Here is a 25,799-nt window from a genome sequence, read left to right as displayed (position 1 = left end):
GTGTGGCGTGTGAGCGTGTGAATGGGTTGAAATGCGTGTGTCTCATGCCCAATGCGTGAGACTTGAGAGCCCTGGCTAAAGCCTACCTGCAGATTGACATTATTGGCTACAAGGTAGTTTGTGTCGTCAGAAACACCAACGATTTCAAACCACGGGTTTGAGACTCTTTTTTTTTTTTTACTGCAGTTTTTAAGAGAAAATACTCAGCAATGGTGTTGACATATGAATTTGCACATGGTTTGCCTTAAATCATATTTAAAACACCACATAGACATATAAACAACATTATAAACTTGATTTTCACCACAGGGGGTCATTAAACTTTTCAAGTTAAATAAAAGTGCGCAAAATACAACATTTTCATATACGAACATAAACCCTACTGTTGCACTTTTATTATGTTACTTTTAAATATTTACATCATCAGACATGGCAGCCGCAACGGATGGACTTTTATTTTGACATGATTTGTGGAATTCTGAAGCCGGAAGTCGCTCTGAATCGTGAAGTTCTGGGGGAAGCTGCTTGGTCAACTCTTATTCAAAACTTTAGACAGACTTATTTAACTGCTGTTTTTACAAGCTGAATCTATAGTCTCCCAACTAATCCTGTTCGTAGGGTTTACGTCGCTTCCAGACGAGTGTGAAGTGACTTTTAAAGTGCTCCTCATGGCATTATTTTGGGCGAGAGAGCAGTAATTAGCGAAGCCCTGTTGATCAGATCAGCCAGAGGTCGCAGAACTGCAGAGTAAGCGGTGAGTTTCCTTCTCCACGCCTTATAAACCCTCTGCTTCATATTTATGACCATCCTCGAGTCTTTACGTGATTTTCGTGTGTACTGGCACTTGTAAACACAAAATATAAGGGCTTCTTTGTCCGACATAAAGGCTGTGCCTCAAATCCCAGTGAGCTGTCTACATAGACAGCATTTTGGCACATGAAGGATAAATGTAGTCTATGTGTCTTTAATGGGCAGATTTGATTTCTTGTGACTTGTTGTCTGTTTAATAACATGTCAAATGTATACTTAAATGATCTTTTAAGTTTCCTGTATCAGGTATTTACTATTGAGCAACATATTGATCATGTTTTGATGGTTTTGACCTAATTTGATGTTTTATTCCACCACAAACATCTCAATACTGTTAGTTTTAAATCACTATGTTAGTTTGAATATATTAGTATATGTCAAACCACCAGGGAAACATTATTTTTTTGTTATGAAAGCATAAAAGCCACAGCCAGGGTAGTGGGATGGTATGGGACATTCATACCAGTTGAAAGTGCATATTTACATAAAGCAAAACAACATTCAAGTTTAAAATTGCTAATTTAACCTGTGTGACTTTTGAGTACAAAGCAATGAAAGTGAATGGTGACTTCCATTTTGCTTAAATGACTGTGAATATGGTGAGCTGTTTCTTAATGGGGGAAAAAACTATGATTGATATTTGTCCTGAATTAGTATCCTGTCATTTAAAGCCAAAATTGAAATAAATTTTGATCAGTTATGAAATGAAAATGGGCAATTCTTATGTTTTATGAAATATTACAGCATAAATGATTTATCCGTGTACACATGAACACATTCCCTGCTGCTCACAGCTCACTTTACTTCTATAATGTGTATTTGACTTTTATATTATTCAACAAGAAAGAAGCTGTTGGTTAATATTATCCAGTAGCCGCAACAACACAAGTGACGTCAATGGGAAAGGAAAGTTGTTGAAGAGGAAGAGCATGCTATTTAATTTTCAATGAATGATTACAAAGACAAACAAAATTTTTTTCCCCCTTGGAACATGCGCAGATGAATCACAAGTTTTTATTATACGTGTAATTTTTTTGAATTGTTGACAGAAAAATAGATGCTTTGACCTGAAGTCTGTGTCTCAGGTTTAAGTTGAGCAAGTAAAAACGGTTCAGAGGTCAGTGACCTCTGCTCTGCTCTTAGGTTAATTTTTTTCCCTGGCTGTACTCCGAGAATGACTTTGACATTTAGCCATTCTATAAATAGATTGCAGGGGTAATGTTTGCAGACAGGGATGCTTTCTCAGAGAAACGGTTATTACTATCCTGAGGTCAGTGGTCACATGATGGTGGAGAAATCACTGAATAGCTTCCAATATGAGTGATACAAATTTGGGAAAGTATATAATTATATTATTCACTGTGCAATACGCTGTCTAGTGCAAGTCACTCAGACGGCTGTCAAGTGCAGCATGTTACTTTTTTAGGGCAGTTATTTGATGCAGTACTGTTCAATAGTTTGGGTTCAGTAAGATTTTTTCTTAAAAATAAATTCTTTTTATTCAGCAAAGATGCATTAAATTGATCAAAAGTGACAGTGAAGGAATTAATAATGTTACAAAAGAGTTCTATTTCAAATACTTGGAACTTTCTGTTCATAAATCCGTAAAATTAGAAGTTAAATAGGAAGCTTCTTGAATCAGCAAATCGGCATATTAGAATGATTTCTGAATGATCATGTGACTGAATACTGGAGTAATGATGCTGAAAATCCAGCTTTGCAACACAGGAATAAATTAAATATATTCAAATAGAGAACAGATATTTGAAATTGTAGTAATATTTCACAACATTACTGTTTTTACTATATTTTTAATCAAATAAATGCAGACTTTGTTGGCAAAATAGACTTAAAAATATTTTAAAAATCTTACCATCCCCAACCCTTTGAACGGTAGTGTATCTCATTTCTTATTGTCTCTTTTCTCTCTCTCTCTCAAAAAAAAAAAATATATTGCCAAAGCAGTAATTAACCAACACATACACACTAACATACATACAATATGTTTTTAATGATATAGTTACACATATGTTATTAAATATTGATTTGGACATCAGAATGTTTTGTGAATGTTGTGTTATTAATATATGCACGTGCAATCTCTCTGTCTTGATCGCAGGTGGTCTCTCAGGACTGTAAGATGACCGAGTATAAGTTGGTTGTTGTGGGAGCAGGTGGTGTCGGGAAGAGCGCATTAACCATCCAGCTCATTCAGAATCACTTTGTGGATGAATATGACCCCACTATTGAGGTACTCAAAAAAGACCATCTAACCTAATCTTACCTTAAAGGTGCAATAGGACATTTTCAGAGAGGCTAGCAATAGTGAGCTAGCTTTCAAATCATAACATCCCACCCTCCCTTCAGAGGATCTCCAAAGCCACGCCTCCTCCAAAACACATGAAGGCACACACATACACACAGCTGCTCTCGGCAAGAGACTGCGTTAAACTACCTCATGTCTCAAAGCACATAACATTACAATAATAATGAACATAAACAGCGTTTGGATCTGTAAAATGTGGCTGGAACAGGGTGTGGGAGGGTATGTAAAAACGTGCGTTGACAGGCAGGTAGGACATTGTATCATGTCATTCGGACTAAATATAATGAGTGAATGAACATTTTATGGTCCTACGCCTTCCACAGATGATATGTATTTATAAAAATACATTTAGACCATTTAACATAGTGATTGCTGACGGGATATGTGGAGACCAGTATAACAAAAAATGTTTCTGTATAGAATCACCTATTGCACCTTTAAATTATGTCTTTACATACACTACAGTTCAAAAGTTTGGGGTCAGTAAGAATTTTTAAATGTTTTAAATGTTTTTTAACAATTTTAAATATCTGTTGTCTATTTTAATGTATTTTAAAATGTAATTTATTATTGTGATGCAAAGCTGAATTTTCAGCATCATTACTCCAGTCTTCAGTGTCACATGATCCTTCAGAAATCATTCTAATATGCTGATTTGCTGCTCAAGAAACATTTCTTATCAGTGTAGAAAACAGTTGTGCTGCTTAATATTTTTGTGGAAACCATTTTCTCTGGATTCCTTGATGAATCTAAAGTTCAAAAGAACAGCTTTTATTTGAGAGAGAAATCTTTTGTACATTTGATCATTTTAAAGGTCCCGTTCTTCGTGATCCCATGTTTCAAACTTTAGTTAGTGTGTAATGTTGTTGTTAGAGTATAAATAAAATCTGTAAAATTTTAAAGCTCAAAGTTCAATGCCAAGCGAGATATTTTATTTAACAGAAGTCGCCTACATCGAACGGCCAGTTTGGACTACATCCCTCTACTTCCTTCTTTAATGACGTCACTAAAACAGTTTTTTGACTAACCTCCGCCCACAGGAATACACAAGAGTTGCGTTTGTAGAGTGTGTTTGTCGCCATGTCGTCAAAATGCTGTTATTTTCATCCCGCAGTCCAATCACCGGGTCTGATTCCGGCTCAAATTGATAGGGTAAAATTAAAGACATGTTTACAATAACACTGAGCGCATGTATCTCCACGTTATGGTAAGAGGCGTGACTTTTCCGGGTACGGTGCGCTAAGCTGCTGTCGAATCACAACACAGGAACCGCTGGCACAATCAGAACTCGTTACGTATTTCTGAAGGAGGGACTTCATAGAACAAGGAAGTCATCAGCCCGTTTTTATGACAGTGGAAACAGCGGTATACAGATAAGTAAATTATGTGAAAAATACTGTGTTTTTTTTACACGCGAAACATGAACACATGTTATATTGCACACTATAAACACAATCAAAGCTTCAAAAAACCACGAAAAACGGGACCTTTAATGCATCCTTGCTCAATAAAAGTAATAATAGTAATTAAAACAAAACATTTTATTTCCTGACCCCAAGCCTTAGAACAGTAGTGTACTTGACATTTAACGCATGACCATCACCATTTGACATTTCCATTTGTTCTCATGACCTGCGCTGAATACTTAATTAGAATAGGATATATATATATCCATTACACATTATTGTCTAGGTTGATTCATGTAATCGTGAGACTGTCAGGCTCAATGCAAATATATAGTGCTGATCATGTCTGTCCCTGCAGGACTCTTACAGGAAGCAGGTGGTGATTGATGGTGAGACGTGTCTGTTGGACATCCTGGACACTGCAGGTCAGGAAGAGTACAGCGCAATGAGGGACCAGTACATGAGGACAGGAGAGGGTTTCCTCTGTGTCTTCGCTATAAACAACAGCAAATCCTTTGCCGACGTGCATTTGTACAGGTCCGTGAGCTGATGAATATGGTTTCAGTTATATTTTATAAACACTCTGGATTTTAAGTAGCGGTAGATGAACCATATTGAAAGCTTTTAAGTTTAAAGGGGACCTATTATGCAAAATGTACTTTTTATAAGGTTTGAACACAGATGTGTGTCCACAGTGTGTGTAAACAACCAGCCTGTGATGGTAAAAATCCACCCACTCCTTTTTTTTTTATAATCTCCATAAATCATGAACAGTCTCTCCAAATGCGTGATTCCAGATTTTTCCAAATTTTCCTTACTCTTATGTAAGCCCCACCCATGACTGGTATTGATCTGCCCTGTTAGCATATATACCGCCCTGATTGAGCCGCAGCAGTCCGCCATTTCTGTTTACTCGCTGTAGCAGCTGGAGATATACAATGTCTGTGCCAAAAACATTAGAAATGTTCTGTTATTGGATGTACCAATGAACATAATAGTCTCCTTAGACTCCTTAGAATCATTTTACAACGGACTGCTTCACAAACGAGGGTCAGTTCAACACCGGATTCGCACAAATGATTAACATGACGGCACATGCTAGTCGATGAGTTGAATCAACTCCACAGCAACTACATAAATTTATCCACTAACCATTCAGAAATGTCCAGTTTCATTCTAAAAGTTGTATCTTCTTCCTGAGTCTCTCCATCAGTGTCCAACTCTGGTTTGAACAATGTTAGGCTGAACACCGTTACTGACAATCCTCATTTTGGCTGCGTGAGATTCTCCAGCTTTGTTGTTGTTGAACAACTGAAGCTTGAGTTGTTAAAGCTCCAGACTCTTCTGGAAAGGGGGCCAGGAGCAGCAGCTCATTTGCATTTAAAGGGACACACACACAAAAACGGTGTGTTTTTGCTCACACCCAAATAGGGGCAAATTTGACAAGTGATAATAAATATGTGGGGTATTTCACAGACACTTTCTGGGGACACCAGAGACTTGTATTACATCTTGTGAAAAGGAGCATAATAGGTCCCCTTTACATGCCAACAATATTATAAATTATATTTATATATATATATGAAGGAAGGAGAATTTGTAATATGTGGTGTACAATGTCTATAATGATACATGGTACATTTTAGAGAGCAGATCAAGCGCGTGAAGGATTCAGATGATGTTCCCATGGTCCTAGTGGGGAACAAATGTGATTTGGCCAGAACAGTGGACACCAAGCAAGCTCAGGAACTTGCCAGAAGCTACGGCATAGAGTTTGTAGAAACTTCTGCCAAGACCAGACAGGTGGGAAAAGACTGATAATCAGTTCTTGCTTTTCATAATACAAACTTTTGCTTATGTTCACTTCTTTTTCAAGCGATTGCTTTTACTTTAATGCCAAAGCTTAGCATAAAGCTTCACACACAGCATATGTGTTAATGAAATATCCTTTGTCTGTTTTCCTTATGTTTTTCAGGGAGTTGAGGATGCTTTTTACACCCTCGTCCGTGAGATCCGGCATTATCGCATGAAAAAGCTCAACAGCAGAGAAGATAGGAAGCAAGGCTGCCTGGGCGTGTCCTGTGAAGTCATGTGACTGCACTGTCTCCCCCTTTGTTTTTTGTTTTTTTGTTTTGAGCAGTTTCTTGACCAGGCAGCTGGAAGCCTCGTGACCATGTGTGTGCGTGTGTGCAGAGTTCGCCCTCTGCTGGCTGAAAGGGATTAATGCACAACTGGTCATCTTTCCTGTTGGCCTGCTGTAATAGAAAAATGAGGCCATTGGACATTACGTGTTTTCACTGAGGCTCATTTGTCTCATTTAGTACTTGGGTTTTCCCTCTTCCTTTGGAAGAAAAACTTAAACGGGCATTGAGATTGGGCATTGAGTTCTTCTTTCTTCACTTCTGACCCCTTATTGACATTGATTAAAGAAATTCTTCATTGCAGAAGGGTGCATCTCATAAAATCATGCCTAGACCATGTTTCACCACAAAATTTAAAGAATAAATAATTAAGGAATTATATTTTGAAGCTTTTTTTTTTTTACCCATCAAAATCTTATCATAATGCATCTGAAATTTTATTCTTTATTTTTGATTCCCCCCCCCTTTTTTTTTTTTTTCACCCAAGAATGCTTTGATTATAAGAAATGCATATTTCACGGAAGGAAAGGAACTGCATTTTTAAATGTTATTTAAATTGGAATTAATGTAGATAATTACCATATATCTTAAATTGGAAGCTGTTATTTTGAAGGTTTTAGAAATCTCAGCCCTGATGTTTTAAAGGCCTCAGAAGTGAGAAAGTGAAATGTCCTTTAATCTTAATCCGCAGGTTCAATGCTCAGGAATACTGTGAACACAGAAGATCTTCAGAAATGTGTGGGATTATTTCTGTTTATATCTTTCCCTTTTTTTGTAGCCAAAGAGTTTATTTAGCATTTACTTTTACCGTTTTCTGTCGTATACAGTAGTTCCATTCACTCTAGAATATCACCTTTTTCTTTTATTCTCTTTGCTCTCAGATGTTAATTGTATATTTTGACATATAATACATAATGATTAGAATGATTTAGCTTAGATACAGAAAAGTCAATCGGATTTCAACCATGGGGTGTGATGGATTTTACTTAAAGGGCCTTTTGAATCATGGTGCTGCTGGTGTACATGCCAAATCTATGTGCCGCCTTTGTGTCCTATATAGCATGACATCTTTTAGCCCATGTTAAATAATGTCTTAAATCTTCCAGTGAAAGCTGCAAAAATGTTTTTTGTTGGGATTGTAACAGATCAGTGTAAGGTTTGTTGCTGTTATTTTCATGCCTGAAGTCTCTTCTTGAGAGCCAATGAAGGTTTCTCAAGAAGTTAAAGCGATTATTCGTGTTGACTATCATGTTATTTATATGGCATTTGTCTGAAACTGTGCCTGATTTCATCAGTGAAATCTGCAATATGTTCCATTATTCGTACTGCGGTTGTGTTTGGCCTTCTGTCCTCGCTTTAACGGAGGCAGGATGTTTTCTTAAAAATACAAACTAAGTTTGCCATTACATTAACAATCCTTTCTTTTTCAACATTATCAAGACTTGATTTATGATGTATTTTCAGTTTTAGCACAATTTATTAGTGTCACAGACTTTTCTTAATCAGAAAATCATGTGACAATGGACATTTCTTTTTTTGGGGGGGGGGGGGGGGGGGGTATTCATGTGTAACAGATGTTTAATGTGCCTACCATATTACAACACGTTTTACCAGTAAATTAATTGGAAACTGAGCATATTGTGTGTAATTCTCCTACATGTACATGGATGTTCGTTTTTGCTTGTGTATACTTGCATAATATCCTCTTTCCCATGTGTGAGCTTGTCACTTGAAACGGTCTGTCTGTTAAAACTTAAAATAGAGTTGAACACAGAATCTGGAGTGTCAATCCCCTCATGTCCAATGCGGGTACACGGTTCTGGTTACACTGGGCAACCACTGCTTAATATTGCACTGGTGCAGTGTCCAACTGCACACTTCCCCGCTACCGAGGACCAGTGTCGGACCGGCCAGCTTTCTACAGGAAGAGTGATAGTGTCAGAAACCAAAAGGCAACATGCCCAAAGTCGCTGTGCCCGGTGAGTGTACATTCACCACCTGATTCCAACACACATAAGATAAGATTTCATTTGAACATTTCACATATGAAATTCATTTTACATCATAGAAAATGTTAAAATTAGCATTTAATGGCTTATAGATGTGTATGCAAAGTTAATTGAAGAATACAAAAAATGTTGGATAAATTCTGGACACCACCATGGTCTCTGGCGGAAACTGTAATCTAGGAACGGCAGTGTTCGAATAGTTATTTGTGCCGATCAAGTCTTAGAAATTTGTACAACAAATACAGTAAACAAGGTTAGATTTTCCAACAACTGCAGTTGTTTTTTTAAAATCTGGTAGTGGTGGTATTTAAGAGTACTTTGAGGGATTTTAATTCAAAGACTTGAACAACTATCAGGCATTGCATTCTTCAACTGTGTCAATGCCTCTGACATTTTAACAAATGGAAGCAGAATGAAAATAGAGGTGTTAGTGTTTGATACTGTGCCTCATTAACACCTGTGATGAACTCATCTGCACCTTTTAGATATAGACTGAAGTGCAATCTATGAAAATGATGTCAAATAGGCTGTATCTTATTATGCATGCATGCAGGAGCTCTCACTGATGTTTTTTGCAGCTGTGGTAATATGGAAGATTTTTTGGACTCCATCAGCGAGGTTTTGAAGTCTTATGAGTTATGACTTAGTTACAGCTCACAGAGGCTTGCCTAAAAATGCAGTCTAGTCGGTGGATTCTACTGGCTCAAATGTCATGCTGCTGCTTGACATGCCATCACTCACCTAACATTTATTTTTACATCGTCAATGTTCTAGCCAGTACAGTTGTACTCATACATTTACATATACCTGGCACAATCTGCAAAATGTTAATAGTTTTAACTAAAGAGGTAACATAAAACAGCATGTTTTTATCATCCCTTTTATTTTGTTAAAATTATTACCTTAATAACAGATTCTTCAAGGTGTATGTAAACATATAACCACAAGTTTATATGTGCATTAGGAGAGATCCTTTTAAGATATTGAGTTGATTTGAGACTTACATTGTTAGACATGCTGCTTTCCATGTGCATGCTAAGAATAATCAGAATTTGAATTTGCAGACTGTGATAGGATATCAGTCACTCATATCATCAAGTTTAAAAATAGAAACACTATCATTTCGAGACAGCAGGGAAGGCCAAGTACTGGCTGAGCTTCAGTTATTGAGCAGGATAGACAGCAGGCTGTTATAAACACATGGTTAATGAGTTCACACCTAAAAGACCCTTGAGTCTAATACTCTGTTAAACATGTCGTCTCTGATATTAAACATGTTATTTCCGATATTAAAATACTTATGTCTCTGGATGTTATTAAGCTGGACAGGAGAAAGTTATTTGTAGTTGATGGTGTGAGTTTAGGGCAGGACTATCCGTTTGCCTGACCAATGGTGGATTCAGTTTAGTTTATTAAGAAAATAACCCTTTTCCTGATGTCTTCATGTAATGACCTATTGTTTCTGTTGTGGTCACTATGTGTTATTGTCCTTGTGTGTGACCATCATGTTTCCCCTCTTTCCATGAATCCTGTCCCATATCTGATGGGTACATGTTACTAACCCAACAGAGGAGAAGAGTAAGTATGGGGAGGAATCATAGGCGGATGATGGTTTGTGTGTTTGGAAAGAAGGGTGAGCATGACCTGGTAGATATGGGAATCTCAGAACCCATCCCATGGCATATCCAATGGATTTGCCATTAAACTCCAAGTGGATACATGTGTGTGTGATTTTTAAGAAAGTTTTAGAGTAAAGGAATGTGGATTAGGGGAGGTTGAATATTATTTAGTATAAACAAGTTGTTTATTTGTTAAGTGTTTACGATCCATGACATTGACATTGGCTGCAGCCGAAATCACATACTTCCTTATAATATAGTAGGGGAAATACAATATGTGACAAAAGAAGTATGTCTGAATTCACAGAACTCATAAAAGGGTAGGCAAATAGATGAAACTTAAAATTGGTACATACGATGGACACTTTACTCTCCCATGAGTCCACGGGAGAGGATCTGTGAGTGGCAGTGAAGCGACACAACTGATGCTGGTGGGTCATGTGATTAATGACAACACAATAATGACATGTAGTACATCCAGATTGCATTCATACTACACATATTCGTACTATATAGAAGGTACTTTTCAGTGGTTGTGACGTAATTTCTTTTTCTAAATAATTTCGGACACAACCCTTGTGTATTGTGGTCCGGGCCAATGGTGTGGATGCTTTGGGCATCTTACTGAGCTTCAGTTATTAAATATGTGATGAAATTTATTTAATAATTATTGCAATTGTGACGAGAAGGCCCCACAGGATCAATCCATCTATGATTAGAATTACACCAATTAAAAAAAAAATTGTATGATCATGGAAAGTGAACAATAACAAATAAAAGTTTGCCTCTATGTGAGGAGAACAGATAGTGATACACTGTTTGTGAAATGTCAAGCCTTGTTTGAGTTCTTTTGAAGGTGTCTTCACAATCTTGGGATTGTGAAAAAATGAGCATGTTTTTTTTTTTTTTTTATGGTAATTTTGTACTTTTCACTTTACCCCATCCGTCACTGCAAGTTACAAAGGTTCATATTGATGATGTTATTGTAAAATTCGGTTGCCTGCAATACAGAGACATTTTATTTAATATTAGAGAATTGTTTGTTATTCAGGTGGCATGTGTGATCCCTCAAATGTGAGTAAAATGGGAGTTCCGATGTATTACTTACTAACCCAGTCTAACCTATAACCTCCTTTTTCTTTCCAATGTTTTGGATCTTCCTCACCCACTCTGGGGGAAATGAATAATCAGAAGGGAGTAAGTATAAAGGAACCCGTCCAAGATCGACATGTCAAAATGGCAAAACATCTGTCTGTATGTTTTATTCATTTGTTTGTTTAGGTGAATATATACATTGGGGTCCAAAAGTCAATTATATTGAAAATCTGGCATTCATAATGTGACTTTTTATAGTGTCCTTTGTCACATGTAGCTATAGCAATTACTATAATTTGTGCATAATTACATGCAACTAACCCAAAACCTATATTAAGTAAATGTAGTTAATTATTATTAGTCAATACACCTTAAAATAAAGTGTAACTATTTTTTGTTGTAGGAAAATTTAAAAGTAATGCTATAATGTAAAACAAATATATTTAAATTTGCAACACTGATGTTAATTTCTGGGCAGACGGACAGATTTTCTTGCTCGAGTGTCAGAGCAAAAGGTCGACATGCTAAATAATAATAAGTCATGTTATTCAGTTAAACAACAAATTGTTGTGCAGTGCTAATATAATTTGTAATTAATATGTGTATTCAGCTAAAACATTTGCACCTCATTGTAGTTCATCATAGCAAACAAATGAATAAATTGTGTACTTCTGGCTTAGACTGAATCTGTGCATGTTTAATGTAATTATTGAAAGCTTTTAGGGTGTAAGCCTGTTTTCAATTAGACATTTCTAAGTTATGATTTGGGTTGTGCTGTTAGTTTTGTGATTTGTGTCTTGGCTTAATCAATTTGTCATAGTTTTGTTCATCTCTGCATGGGCGAATTTGCTCATTCACTGCTAGGGTCACAGTGACTCAGTAGCTGAATCATTCTGAAAAAGTGTTTTTCTTGTGCCAAAAGCATGTTCTGGTTAAAAAGTTCAATAAATGTGTAAGTTCTTAAAAATGTCTAAAGGACAACAAGTTAGATGCTTTATATAAGTACAAGCTGCTTGTTCACTTATTGTGCCTTATGGCGTTTACCATATAAAAAGTATTTTTTTATAGCCTACTTAAAGGGAAAGTTCACCCAAAAATGAAAATTTAATGTTTATCTGCTTACCCCCAGGGCATCCAGGATGTAGGTGACTTTGTTTCTTCAGTAGAACACAAATGATGATTTTTAACTCCAACCATTGTAGTCTGTCAGTCGTATAATACGTGTCAATGGGAACTTTGTCTATAAGAGTAAAAAAAACATGCACAGACAAATCCAAATTAAACCCTGCAGCTCGTGACGACAAATTGATGTCCTAAGATATGAAACGATCGGTTTGTGCGAGAAACCAAACAGTATTAATATCATTTTTTACCTCTAAAACACCACTATTTCCAACTGCCCTGCACATCCAGTTGGTGAGGTCAGAAAACGCGCTCTGATGCCGAAAGTGATTTCTCGCTCTTTGCCTCAATGAGTGCGAGCCATCACTTCCGTTGTCAGAGCGCGTTCAGACCTCACTAACCGGATGTGCAGGGCAGTTGGACATAGTGGTGTTTTAGAGGTAAAAAATTATATAAATACTGTTTGGTTTCTCGCACAAACCGATCGTTTCGTATCTTAGGACATCAATTTGTCGTCACGAGCTGCAGGGTTTAATTTGGATTTGTCTGTGCATGTTTTTTTTACTCTTATAGACGAAGTTCCCATTGACACGTATTATACGACTGACAGACTACAATGGTTGGAGTTAAAAATCATCATTTGTGTTCTACTGAAGAAACAAAGTCACCTACATCTTGGATGCCCTGGGGGTAAGCAGATAAACATTAAATTTTCATTTTTGGGTGAACTATCCCTTTACATGATGTCCAGACATAACATCATCTCACTTGATGCATCCTAACATCTTTGGGGCTTTTTAGTCATGTTCTCTCTCTCTTTCTTTTTTGCTTTTGTAGACCGCCGTCCCCTTAAATAATGATTTTGCATTAAAACCAATGTGGTGCTTCTTTTTTTTTTTTTTTATCAGAAACGGATGATCGTATGATTGCGATCGCAGAACGTGTATTTGCATCGGAAACCAAAGATGAAGACATCCGTGAGGAGATATCCCTGTTTGATGTGGCTGACGATTGCCCTATCCTCAACGAGGAGCTGGCCCTACATGTAACCGAGGATGATGACATAGAGAAGCGGTCAGTGCAGTTACACAATTATATTAACTTTTTTAAATTAAGTACACTGAAGTCGCAAACAAATGGAAGTAGCAACAGATCTTTTCTTCCATATTGTGATGTGCAACTGAGTATAACAGATTAGCGACTTATATGCATTGGTTGTTGATTTTGAGATGTGGGCATTGCGCTCAAAAATGGGGGTAGATGAACATGAGCGTGCAGGGGCAGGGTTTAAGTGGATTGATTGATTGGAGAAGTCCTGCATACCTCACCAGAGAGAAAAGTCAGTCGTCAGATCAAATTATGACATTTTGATAAAAAAAAAATAAGGGCAAAAACATTTTTTAAATAATGAAATGCAGACATGCATTTAGAAAATAGATTTACATTGTATGCTGACTTTGACTGTGTCCCAATTCAAAGGCTGCATCCTTTGAAGGACTTCAAGACTTAAAACGCCTTCGAAGGTCGCGAAGGTCTTTCTGAGCATTGTTAAATAGAGGTTTTTCTGTAAAATAAAACCACTTTTTCTCATGTAACTCATCATTTAAACACATTTATCAGAAGCACTATTAATTTATTTAAATGTAAAACCTTTATTTACTTAAATTTTATTTTAAAGGTGCCTATTTTCCATTGGCAACCTCTCTGAGGTTCGTCTCGCGCAAGCCATATTGTCGTTTGGGTTTGACGAACCTAGAACAGTAAGCCGCCAACTGTTTAAAATAGGTTTTAAACAAAACGTTTTGACAAAACAAATACCAAAAATGAGATTTAGTGATGTGTACATCTATAACAGAGGGACAAATAATGACAGTACTTACGTTTTGTCGCTGTACTGTCTTGAACTGACAGGACAAGGTTAGAAAAGCAAGCAGTTACTATGGTTACGTCTCGCGCCTCAGGAAAACGCAGGAAAACGCGGGAATACGCGACTTCATTTCGTGAATCTTGAGCGTCTTTTATAAACGCTTTGACTGAATTTGGAGGTTACTGAAATCGTTGTTTGAAAACGCTATTGAAACGTTCATTATATAAAATTATTTTAAAGTCTATTTTTTTCTTGTAGTATATCCTGCAAAACCAGGCTTTCATTGGTGGGTTCAGTCCTTAACTATTTGCTCCTGGAAGTGGTGGTTGATTTAATTTTTAATTTACTTGTTTTTTTTCCTTCTACAAAGTATACTCAGAATTAACCAACCTCATCTTTAACCAATCTCCACACAGTAAGAAGTTTCTCAGCCGCAGTCACCTTCTGCTAGAGGAGAAACCAACTTATTTGGAAGTGCCTCACTTCCAGAGAGTGTCCATCACTGGTGACTATGCTGCTGGGGTATGTTCCAGTTCATAACTTCCAGGAACTGAATGGGATATGCACATGTTATGCAAGTTTTGATTTATACCATACTACCCTTTACCAAGACCATTGCATGTAACTGACCAGCAGAAATAGATCAGCCAAGGGGTCTCTCCATCTGAGCAGGTGGAGCCCCGCCATGGATTTGGTTTCTGATATCTATATCTGACATTTAGAAAGGGGGTTTAAGAGAGTTAAGGAATACATTTTCACCTGTAGTCATCAGTTCTTGACTTATCTAAGAATCAAACTCATATGCCTTGGCCTGGCAGGACATCAGGGAGATGAATGCTTTTAAATATAGTGTTACTCAATCAGCGTAATGCTCTCATAACTGTAGTACATCTGCATTTATGTTAACAGCACTTTGCATATTAGAAATATAGGCATTTCAAACACAATCAGAGCAATGCACTTGGCATTTCACACAATCACACTCTTCCAAACTGTACTGCAGGTGACCATGGACGACTTCGAGCTGGCCTGTAAGGGTCTGTACCGTGCCCTGACCATCAGAGAGAAGTACATGAAGCTGGCTTTCCAGAGATTTCCCAACACTCCATCTGAGTTCTTACGCAAAATTGAAGGAGAGCAGTGGAAACCAGAAGATCAGGTGGTTCCAGGTGATGAATACCAGAATACTTTCTTCCCTATAGTGTCATATATCCAAGTGAAACAACTTCTCAAACAAGACAAAATGTTGATTTTGTCCATTGCGAATTGATTGGATAGTTGGATTGTTGTGGTTTGCTATTGATCTTGTGTGGTTAAACTAGACAGGTTGTCCGTTCTTGCGCTTAGAAACACTTATATTAATAATGACATTAGCTCTGTCATGACAACTCTCTGAGGGTTTGACATAGTAATGAATATGACAATGTTAATGTTTGGTAACTGAACAATGGAAAAACAAGTTGTATTTGTTAAATTCAGTGAAACATAACCACATAACAGTCTCTGTTGTGTTGCAGTCTTTACCCCTCCTCCTAAAGCTGGTGAGGATCCTTTCTGCACAAAGAACTTCCCACCTGACCTTGGCTACGTTGCTCGCATGAAGGATGGCGTTATCTACGTCTACAAAGATGCAGCATCTGCTGATAAACACCAGCCTCTGAACCACCCCGGTCCAGACCTTGCCACTTTCATCGACGACATGAACTTCCTCATTGCCTTGATTGCTCAGGGCCCAACGTGAGTGCACGAAAGCCCTGCATGATGCTTAATATATGACCTCTAGTAGTTCTGTAGTATATTCTCTCATTTTCCATTTAATGTTTGGGGAAAAAAACCAAAGGGCCTTATCATACAATGCAACGACAGGTGCGACGGAAGTGTTTTTTGTTAGTTTCAGCCTGACACAGTTATCATTTTCATGTCCAGCGCCATGTTGTTTAAACAGCAAATGCACCCGTGCCCATTATACTTTGGACACTGTTTGCCCATGGGCATGTTAGTCTGAAAATGAGGTGTATTCAGGCGCGTTGTTGGCGTGTTGTGGTTTTCAGGCAACTGAAATGACTGTGCCATTGACCAACAAAAACCTGGTCTAAAGTCAATGGCGCAGTATTTTTTTGTTATTTAAAGGGCGCATTAGTAATATGCACCTATACGCACCTACACTCTGCGTACACTCTTTCTAGCATGTTTGATACTTCAGGGCATATTGAATTGTGTTTCTGGGAGTGAATTACAGTGCAAAGCATGCCGTTTCCTGTTGTAAGAAAGTGGCGCTATGACTAACTGAATATTGTCATATAGATGTCTTTAGGCCAGGACTCTTATCACACATGTGAAGTTTGGAGCAGATCAGACACTGTATGCCTGAGTTACAACAGCTTCCTCTTTCATGGCGAAACATCAGACTTTGTCGGACCGCCACAGACACGCCCTTCAGTGAAAACTCAAGATCTTTGCAATTTAACATCGCTAAGGCCTTAAGATTAGACTGACCAAATATGATGTTGATCTGGTTAAATCTCTATGAGGAGTTAATCAGTGTAAAACATGTCATTTCCTGTTGCCCACAGGTGGCGCTATGACTAAATGAATATTGCCAAGTAGACGTCTTCAGGCCGGGACTCTAATAAAACGTGACATTTGGGGCAGATTGGACATTGTATGCCCGATTTACAACAGATCGGACATTGTATGCCCGAGTTACAACTTCCTGTTTCATGTTTTTTTTCTTCATTACTTTGAATGTACTCAATCGTTAAACTAGCAAAAGAAGATTCAGACACACCCTAAGTGCACCTGCGCCATGCGTTTCAGACCATGTGGGACCAAAATAGGGCCCAAAGAATTTAATGTGATAAAATGTCAATTGAATGTATAAAGGAGATACATTATTATACCAACATTTCGGCAAAAAAACTTTTGTCAAGGTGTTTTAAAATGTCAGTTGAAATCAATGTTACATATTAAACTATTTGTTTATGATATACACTACTGTTCAAACATTTGGGGTCAGTAAGATTTTTTTAATGTTTTTGAAAAAAAAGTCTCATGCTCACCAAGCCTGCATTCATTTGATCAAAATTACAGTAAAACAGTAATATATTATTATTTAAAATCACTATTGTAATTTACTGTAAAATGTGTATTCTGTGATGGCAAAGCTGAATTTTCAGCATCATTACTTCAGTGTTCAGTGTCACATGATCCTTCAGAAATCATTCTAATATGCTGATTTGTTCAAGAAACATTTATTATTAATATCAATGTTGAAAACAGTTGTGCTGCCTAATATTTTTGTGGAAACCGTGATACATTTTTATTAGGTTTCTTTGAAGAAACTTCATAAGAACAGCATTTATTTGAAACAGATATCTTTTGTAACAATGTAAAAGTCTTTATTGTCACTTTTGATCAATTTAATGCATCCTAGCTGAAATAAATATTAATTTATTGGTAAAAAAAAAAGACCTCAAACATTTGAAAAATAGTGTATAATATTAAACTTAAAATCTAAAGAGAATAAGAATAGTGTGTTTTATTTTGTAAATGCTAATGGATCCTTGTGGTTTTTTCCTCAGAAAGTCGTACACTCATCGTCGTCTGAAGTTCCTCATGTCAAAATTCAATGTACATGAGATGTTAAACGAGATGGAGGAAATGAAAGAGCTGAAGAAAAATCCCCACAGAGACTTTTACAACTGTAGAAAGGTATGACTCAAAACAGCCGTATGTCATTTATACTAAAATAATTTACAATCAAACTGATCAAATTACCTAAAATTTTGACATTGATCTGTTCTCGCTGGTGTAGGTGGATACTCACATCCACGCTGCCGCCTGCATGAACCAGAAGCACCTTCTCCGCTTCATCAAGAAGACCTACCGTGTGGATTCAGATCGGGTGGTGCATGTTTTGAAGGGCAAGGAAGTTACCATGAAGGAGCTTTTTGAATCTCTTCACCTGCACCCCTATGACCTGACTGTAGATTCCCTGGATGTGCATGCTGTAGGTATCACACAACACATCATACAGGTTCTTCAGGGCCTGCTTACCCACAATCACCACAGATGTTCAGGACTAAAAAATAATATGTTGAATCCTTACAGCACTATTCAGTGCTCATTATGCAGTTGTCATGTGCTCTAATTTTAAACCATGACATGGGTTACAAAATCCACCGGGTGTATCCTCAGCTGTTTTGACAGTATTCTTAGCACTTCAAACTGCTCACAAGAGCTGTTATTGTGATGACTGCAAAGTTATTTACAGTTATTCCTTGCTCGACTTCATGCAGGGCAGACAAACCTTCCAGCGTTTTGATAAATTCAATGCCAAGTACAACCCTGTGGGTGCCAGTGAGCTGCGTGATCTTTATCTGAAGACTGAGAACCACATATCTGGAGAGTATTTTGCCACCATTATCAAGGTAAGACTAGGGTGAACCATGGCATTACTCATGTACACGAACAGGAAACCAATCAGCCTTAATCTCTGAAATCTCACAGGAAGTTGCAAGTGACCTGGAGGATGCCAGATACCAGTACGCAGAGCCTCGTCTGTCCATCTATGGCTGTAACCCTAATGAGTGGACTAAGCTTTCTGGCTGGTTCAACAAGCACAGAGTCTTTTCTCCTCAGCTCAAGTGGATGATTCAAGTGCCCAGAATCTAGTACGTTTCACTTCTCACACTCAGTCTTTGTGAAAAGTGTACTAACTCTCTTATTTCTCCCTGTAGCGACATTTTTAGAGCCAGGAACTTTGTGCCACACTTTGGGAAGATGCTGGAAAACATCTTCCTCCCTGTTTTCCAAGCCACCATTGACCCAAACTCCAACCCAGAGCTTAGTGTCTTCTTGAAGCATGTGAGTTAATCTGGCAAATGCAATAATAGAGAATACATGTGCATAGAAACAAGTTCTGTCTCATATATCCAGTATATTCCAAAGTTTGTGGTTGGCAAGATTTTTTTAAAAAGAAATTAATACTTAATTGACGCACTGAGTTGATCAAAAGTGATAGTAAATACATTTATAATTTTACAAAATATTTCTATTTTAAAGGCACATTGTGTAAGATTTTTGGATTAAAATGTCCAAAAACCACTAGAACAATGTAATATATTTTGTTGACTTGTGTAAATTATCCTAAATGATTCCAAGAATGTTTAAATCAAGCAATTTTAACCAGGACATGGACCTGTCCGTGCATCGCCTATCAATGACATCATACCCACGTTACCACATTAATAGTAGTTTTATTTTGTAGAAACCATGGAAACACCAAAGATGCTTTAATATATTATTAGTTTTATTAGACAGGTGAGAAACTGTTTAGATACATTAATCGACAAAAAAATAATCATTGTTAAATGGCTCAACACAGTAAGTCTTGTTTAGATCTCATTTTCTCATTAAATCTTTAACTTATCCATGAATATGATTTCTTCCTGAGTTCAGTCCAGATTCTTTTCCACCGGCTGTAGATGTGAAGACAACACCTCCCATGATTCTGCGAAATCAAGCCGTCATCAAGCTACGCCCTTTGTTTTGAATAAGTGACCTCTAGTGGTGAAAAACTACATATTGTGCCTTTAAATAAATGCTGTTCTTTTGAACTATTCATAGTTTTATTATCAAAATATTCATTATATTCCTCAAATAATCCTGGGAAAATATCATGGTTTCCACATTAAGCAGCACAACTTTTTTCAATACTGATAATAATAAGAAATGTTTCTTGAGCAGCAAATTGTAATACATGCTTCATTGACTCCATCATCATCTTGCTTGTTCTGAATCAGATCTGAAGTAACTAGTAACTCACTATTTGAGTAGTCTTTTCATTGGATACATATGTAATAAATAATTATTAAAATTATTACTTTTACTTCAACTTGAGTAATTATTTCTTTAAGTACTTGTACTTTTACTTGAGTACAGGTTTTTTTTTTACTCCACCAAAGTCTGCAAATCAGCATATTTGAATGATCTCTGAAGGATCACGTGACACTGAAGACTGGAGTAATGATGCTGATAACTGTATTAATATTTCACAATATTACTGTGGTCTGTTAACACCTCCATCCCTGTGTTTTGTCTCTCTGCAGGTGACAGGTTTTGACAGTGTGGATGATGAATCCAAACACAGCGGTCACATGTTCTCCAAAAAGAGCCCCAAGCCGGAGGAGTGGGACATTGAGAAGAACCCCTCATACACTTACTGGATTTACTACATGTATGCAAACATTGCCCGACTCAACCAGCTGCGCAAGTGAGTACTTCAATGACACCAAATGTTTCTATTACAATGAAGTTAGGTGTTTATTTCGATGCCTAACCCAAAAGTATGAAACTTTGGTTTATAATACATCCCACACTGTTTGTCCCATTGACATGACTAATACCTCAAATTTTACAGCTTGCAAGGAGAAGTATGCTATTACTTTTTTGCTTGCTGACAGTTAATATTTAGCAATATATTGATTTGAGCTGCTTTGTAGCTGAATTGAACTCATTCATAATTGATGAACTTTACCCAGTTATTGAACTGAATCAACACTGAACTGACTTCAGCTGAATAGTGAAACTATTATCTTTTTAGAGCTGAATTGAATTCTGTTCACATAATTGATCATTACTTTCCTTTTTATCACTGTAAAACTGCTTTGAAACAATCTGTATTGTATCAACCGCTCTTAAATAAAGGTGACTTGACTAAGCAATTGGAGTCAAAATTTTAACTTAATTATTTTGGACAATAAAATTGGCAAAAAAAAAAAAAATTACATTACAGTTTACATTTTTAAAGTTTGAGTATCTTAAGTAAGATTTTTTAGTATCTTATGCCCACCAAGGCTGCATTTATTGGATCAAAAATACAGTTGAAATAACGGTAATATTGTGAAGTATTATTACAATTTAAAATAACTTTTGAAATTTTGAAATGTAATTTATTCATGTGATGCAAAACTGAATTTTCAGCATCATTACTCCAGTCTTCAGTGTCACGTCATCATTCAGAAATCATTCTAAAATGCTGATTTGCTGCTTAAGAAACATTTCCTATTATTATCAATGTTGAAAACAGTTGCACTGCTTAAACTTTGTGTTTTTTAGGACTCTTTGATGAATGGAAAGTTCAAAAAGAACAGAACATGTGTGGCTTTACTGTCACATTTGATTATTTTAATGCATCCTTGCTGAATAAAAGCATTACTTTTTTTCTTTTTTTTTTTTGTAAAGACAAACTTTTAAATGGTAGTGTTTATATAGCCCAGAGTAACTGTATCTTGTGTGTTTGTGTGTTTCCATCCAGGGAAAGAGGAATGAACACATTCCAGTTCAGACCTCACTGTGGAGAGGCTGGAGCTGTCACTCACCTGCTGGCCTGCTTTATGACTGCAGACAACATCTCTCACGGCCTTAACCTCAAAAAGGTTAATACACCATTTACCCTGACCATTAGGGGGCATCCTTCACCTTACCACTTCATCTTATCCTCATGATTCTCTCTCAGTCTTCGAAAAATAATGATGTTGACACAAACACAACAGTCACTGTCTCCTCATGTCCCACAGAGCCCTGTCCTGCAGTACCTGTATTACCTGGCCCAGGTTCCCATTGCCATGTCCCCACTCAGCAACAACAGTCTGTTCCTAGAATACAACAAGAGCCCTCTGCTGGAGTTCCACAAGAAGGGACTGATGGTCTCCCTGTCCACCGACGACCCCATGCAGTTCCACTACACCAAGGTGTGAGGCTTCTCCCCTTTCCATATGTGCAAACTGCAAATCTTCTCCCTCCACTTCCTTTGATTTGATGATGTCTTTGCGTTTGTCTTATTTCCTGCATCAATAGGAGCCCCTGATGGAGGAGTATGCCATTGCAGCCCAGGTGTTCAAGCTCAGCACCTGTGACATGTGTGAGATTGCCAGGAACAGTGTCCTCCAGAGCGGCCTATCTACTGAGGTGAGGTCACTTGATCCAACACATCACTGAAACACAATCACAATTTTTTTTTTTTTTTTTTTTTAAAGTGAATAGCACATAACTGGCATAATAGCTGTATAAACATGAATATCTGTTCTCTAAACTTGTGTCATTGTTTTCAAATACCTGAGTTTTCACAGTCCACACTACAACGTGAAAGTGGCCTGAAACAAGGCCTGAAACTTTTAAAGGTCCCGTTTTTCGTGTTTTTTTGAAGCTTTGATTGTGTTTATAGTGTGCAATATAACATGTGTTCATGTTTCGCGTGTAAAAAAACAGTATTTTTCACATAATCCAACACATCACTGAAACACAATCACAATTTTTTTTTTTTTTTTTTTTTTTTTTTTTTTTTTATAAATCATATGCATAATTTCACTGATCTAGACACAAGTTTTTTCTGTTAAAATATAGCAACTTTTTCCATTTTTGAACTTATATTGTGATTTAAAAATGTTGATGATATGTCTAATCTTTTCTAAGTAAAAAATAATGTAATTACTATTTATCTATAGTGGTGCTAAAATTAAATACACACACATTAATATATATTAAAAATATATTAAAATAACACTGATTATATATATATATATATATATATATATATATATATATATATATACAAAATTTAATATTATTTATATACTATTATAGTATTTATATTTGGTTGTCATTTTAGTTTAAGTTTTAGTAATTTTGTCAATTTGTAAATTTTATTAGTTTTTAATATTTCTTAATTCAGTTTTAGTCATTTTAGTACTTAATCTTATTTAAATTATTAAATTTATTTATTAAATTTATTTCAAGGCAACATTTTTGTTTTTTAAGTTTTAATATTTATATTTTATTTTTATAACTTCAATTAACAATAACTTTTTTTAAATAGATTTTACTTCAGTTAACAATAACAATATTGTTTTTTTTAAACTTCAAAGCAAGAATATAATTTCCATATATCTTTGGCCCCGTTTACACTAGTGGGTTTTCGTTTTAAAATGGTGTTTTAAAATGGTGTTTTAAAATTAAAACGATCCTCATCCACACTGGCGTTTCCACAGTGTTTCAGAAACGATCTCCGTCTACACTATACGACTGAAACGCACATCACATGACCGTTCATGCATGCGCATACAAGTGTAAACAGTTGCCTCTTCCGCATGTAAGTAACTGCAGTATTAAAAAATGCAGTTTAACTGCACAATGGCTGCTAAAAATGACAACAAAGCCAGCAAAGATTGCAGTTCAGTCTCCATGTTATTGTTTACATGATCGCCAAGGAAACAGAGCAAACTTGTGCTGCCACGCCATCGTTTTCAATAGTCTCTGTTTTGGTCCATTTACACTGACTACATCTACATTAATCTGGATACATCTGAAAATGGCGTTTTCGTTTCAAAACGCTCTCCGTCCACACTAGCGTTTTCAAGCATTTAACAAACAAAAGTTTGTAGTCCACACTGACAGGTCAGTGTGAATTCACCTTACTATGCATGCATAAACCCTAATAAAAGCTCACTAATGTGATACAGACAGAACAAGACATAATAAAGTTATCACACAATTTTTCTGGCAGGATCATTTTATTTAGCAAAATATCTCACCATTCACTGATTCATCCAGGTCGCACTCACTCACCATCATTTTGCCACAGGACAGCAAGTGCAAGTAAATTTTTGCAAGTAATTGCTAATAAATCTTTGCAGGACTGTGTATATGAAGAGTGTGCAAAGTAACATATTTTAGCAACAGTGTTAAAGTGAATAGCACATAACTGGCATAATAGCTGTATAAACATGAATATCTGTTCTCTAAACTTGTGTCATTGTTTTCAAATACCTGAGTTTTCACAGTCCACACTACAACGTGAAAGTGGCCTGAAACAAGGCCTGAAACTTTTAAAGGTCCCGTTTTTCGTGGTTTTTTGAAGCTTCGATTTGATTGTGTGCAATATAACATGTGTTCATGTTTCGCATGTAAAAAAACAGTATTTTTCACATAATTTACTTATCTGTATACCGCTGTTTCCACTGTCATAAAAATGGGCTGATGACTTCCTTGTTCTATGAAGTCCCTCCTTCAGAAATACGTAACGAGTTCTGATTGTGCCAGCGGTTCCTGTGTTGTGATTCGACAGCTCTGAGCGCAGCGTGCCCGGAAAAGTCACACCTCTTACCATAACGTGGAGATGCATGCACTCAATGTTATTGTAAACATGTGCTGCACATAGTTTTACATGTGGATTATAATTTTCTGGAACCAAGTTAAACATAAATTGTAACCATTGATCTCTAAGTACAGCGTCCCTGGGAAGGCCAAACAAAGGTGATTGGACTGCTGGATGAAAATAACAGCGTTTCGACGACATGGCGACAAACACACTCTACAAACGCAACTCTTGTGTATTCCTGTGGGCGGAGGTTAGTCAAAAAACTGTTTTAGTGACGTCATTAAAGAAGGAAGTAGAGGGATGTAGTCCAAACTGGCCGTTCGATGTAGGCGACTTCTGTTAAATAAAATATCTCACTTGGCATTGAATTTTGAGCTTTAAAATTTTACAGATTTTACAACAACATTACACACTAACTAAAGTTTGTAACATGGGATCACGAAGAACGGGACCTTTAAAACTAAAACAGGTTCTGCAGCGTTTTTGAGGGTCGAAAATGCCGGAGTAGTGTGAACAACAGGCGTAACTGTAGCAAAAGTTATGCGCTTTAAAATGAAAACGCAATAGTGTAAACGGGGCCTATAATAATATGGAATTAATCATTCCAAATGATGGAACCACCAGGGTTAAGCAATGTTTTTTTGTTGGAATTTTGGTGTCTAATAATCTATCTATACTTTTCATTCTTAATCATAATCACACGGCAACATAATCTTTTTCTCACACAAACAGGAAAAGACTCACTTCCTTGGTGCCAACTACTTGAAGGACGGTCCAGCGGGCAACGACATCCGCAAAACCAACGTAGCTCAGATTCGCATGGCCTACCGCTATGAGACTCAGTGCTATGAGCTGAACCTCATTAGAGAGGGTGTGATGGGTGAATAAACAAGCATGCATACATGCAAAGTGTTTGTTTTGCACTGTACTTAAATTGTCAGTGACAACAACATTTCTGCTATCATTATTGTGAAGCCCATGTGATAACATCCATGAGACTTATATCTTAATGTGAAATGACACTCCAGAACAGAGTCTTCCTGTACACAGGTGTCTGTCAGCTTGTGCAGTTTGTCTTATGTCTGACCTTTAGGTCTTACTGCAAGTTTGCAGTTTACCAAGTTTACATCCCCTTTGTGCCTTTATTGTATTATGTTTTTTTTTAGTGTTCATGCTTTGGAAAAAAGCCTGTTACAGTTGACTCAATAAACAAAATCTATATTTAAAATATATACTGTTTTGATT

General features: G+C 36.8%; 2 protein-coding genes across 4 annotated transcripts; both read left to right on the top strand.

Moving 5' to 3' along the window:
• The first annotated feature begins 471 nt into the window (after positions 1 to 471).
• nras (NRAS proto-oncogene, GTPase) lies at positions 472 to 8,089 on the top strand. The gene is made up of 5 exons (XM_048208725.1): positions 472 to 754; positions 2,930 to 3,061; positions 4,901 to 5,079; positions 6,189 to 6,345; positions 6,518 to 8,089. Exons 2-5 carry the CDS (start codon positions 2,951 to 2,953, stop codon positions 6,635 to 6,637), a joined length of 567 nt encoding a protein of 188 aa, XP_048064682.1. The 5' UTR covers positions 472 to 754; positions 2,930 to 2,950; the 3' UTR covers positions 6,638 to 8,089.
• A 418-nt stretch (positions 8,090 to 8,507) lies between these two features.
• Positions 8,508 to 25,784, top strand: ampd1. Of its 3 annotated transcripts, XM_048208721.1 has the most exons (17): positions 8,518 to 8,662; positions 10,262 to 10,270; positions 11,503 to 11,508; positions 13,437 to 13,602; positions 14,812 to 14,917; positions 15,399 to 15,564; positions 15,913 to 16,132; positions 17,977 to 18,106; positions 18,210 to 18,404; positions 18,694 to 18,825; positions 18,905 to 19,068; positions 19,135 to 19,261; positions 20,506 to 20,669; positions 21,714 to 21,834; positions 21,976 to 22,149; positions 22,256 to 22,366; positions 25,287 to 25,784. In XM_048208721.1, the coding sequence occupies exons 1-17, from the start codon at positions 8,641 to 8,643 to the stop codon at positions 25,440 to 25,442; spliced, it is 2,169 nt and encodes a 722-aa protein (XP_048064678.1). In that variant the 5' UTR covers positions 8,518 to 8,640; the 3' UTR covers positions 25,443 to 25,784. The 3 variants fall into 3 exon arrangements, with proteins under 3 accessions (XP_048064679.1, XP_048064678.1, XP_048064680.1); XM_048208722.1 differs by lacking the exon at positions 10,262 to 10,270 and having other exon boundaries at positions 8,508 to 8,662; XM_048208723.1 differs by lacking the exons at positions 10,262 to 10,270; positions 11,503 to 11,508 and having other exon boundaries at positions 8,543 to 8,662.
• The last annotated feature ends 15 nt before the right edge of the window (positions 25,785 to 25,799 follow it).

The sequence above is a fragment of the Megalobrama amblycephala genome, linkage group LG12, assembly GCF_018812025.1.
Source record: "Megalobrama amblycephala isolate DHTTF-2021 linkage group LG12, ASM1881202v1, whole genome shotgun sequence".
NCBI lineage: Eukaryota > Metazoa > Chordata > Actinopteri > Cypriniformes > Xenocyprididae > Megalobrama > Megalobrama amblycephala.
Note: the sequence above shows the minus strand (reverse complement) of the source record. Positions and strands in the feature narration are given on the sequence as shown.

What these genes read in the sequence shown, in the direction of transcription:
- nras (XM_048208725.1), top strand. Translation starts at nt 2,951, where the DNA reads ATGACCGAGTATAAGTTGGTTGTTGTGGGAGCAGGTGGTGTCGGGAAG. An exon ending in GCCGACGTGCATTTGTACAG is followed by an intron (nt 5,080 to 6,188) that starts GTCCGTGAGCTG and finishes GGTACATTTTAG; the next exon opens with AGAGCAGATCAAGCGCGTGA. An exon ending in CTTCTGCCAAGACCAGACAG is followed by an intron (nt 6,346 to 6,517) that starts GTGGGAAAAGAC and finishes TATGTTTTTCAG; the next exon opens with GGAGTTGAGGATGCTTTTTA.
- ampd1 (XM_048208721.1), top strand. Translation starts at nt 8,641, where the DNA reads ATGCCCAAAGTCGCTGTGCCCG. An exon ending in CTGGTGACTATGCTGCTGGG is followed by an intron (nt 14,918 to 15,398) that starts GTATGTTCCAGT and finishes ACTGTACTGCAG; the next exon opens with GTGACCATGGACGACTTCGA. An exon ending in TTAGTGTCTTCTTGAAGCAT is followed by an intron (nt 19,262 to 20,505) that starts GTGAGTTAATCT and finishes GTCTCTCTGCAG; the next exon opens with GTGACAGGTTTTGACAGTGT.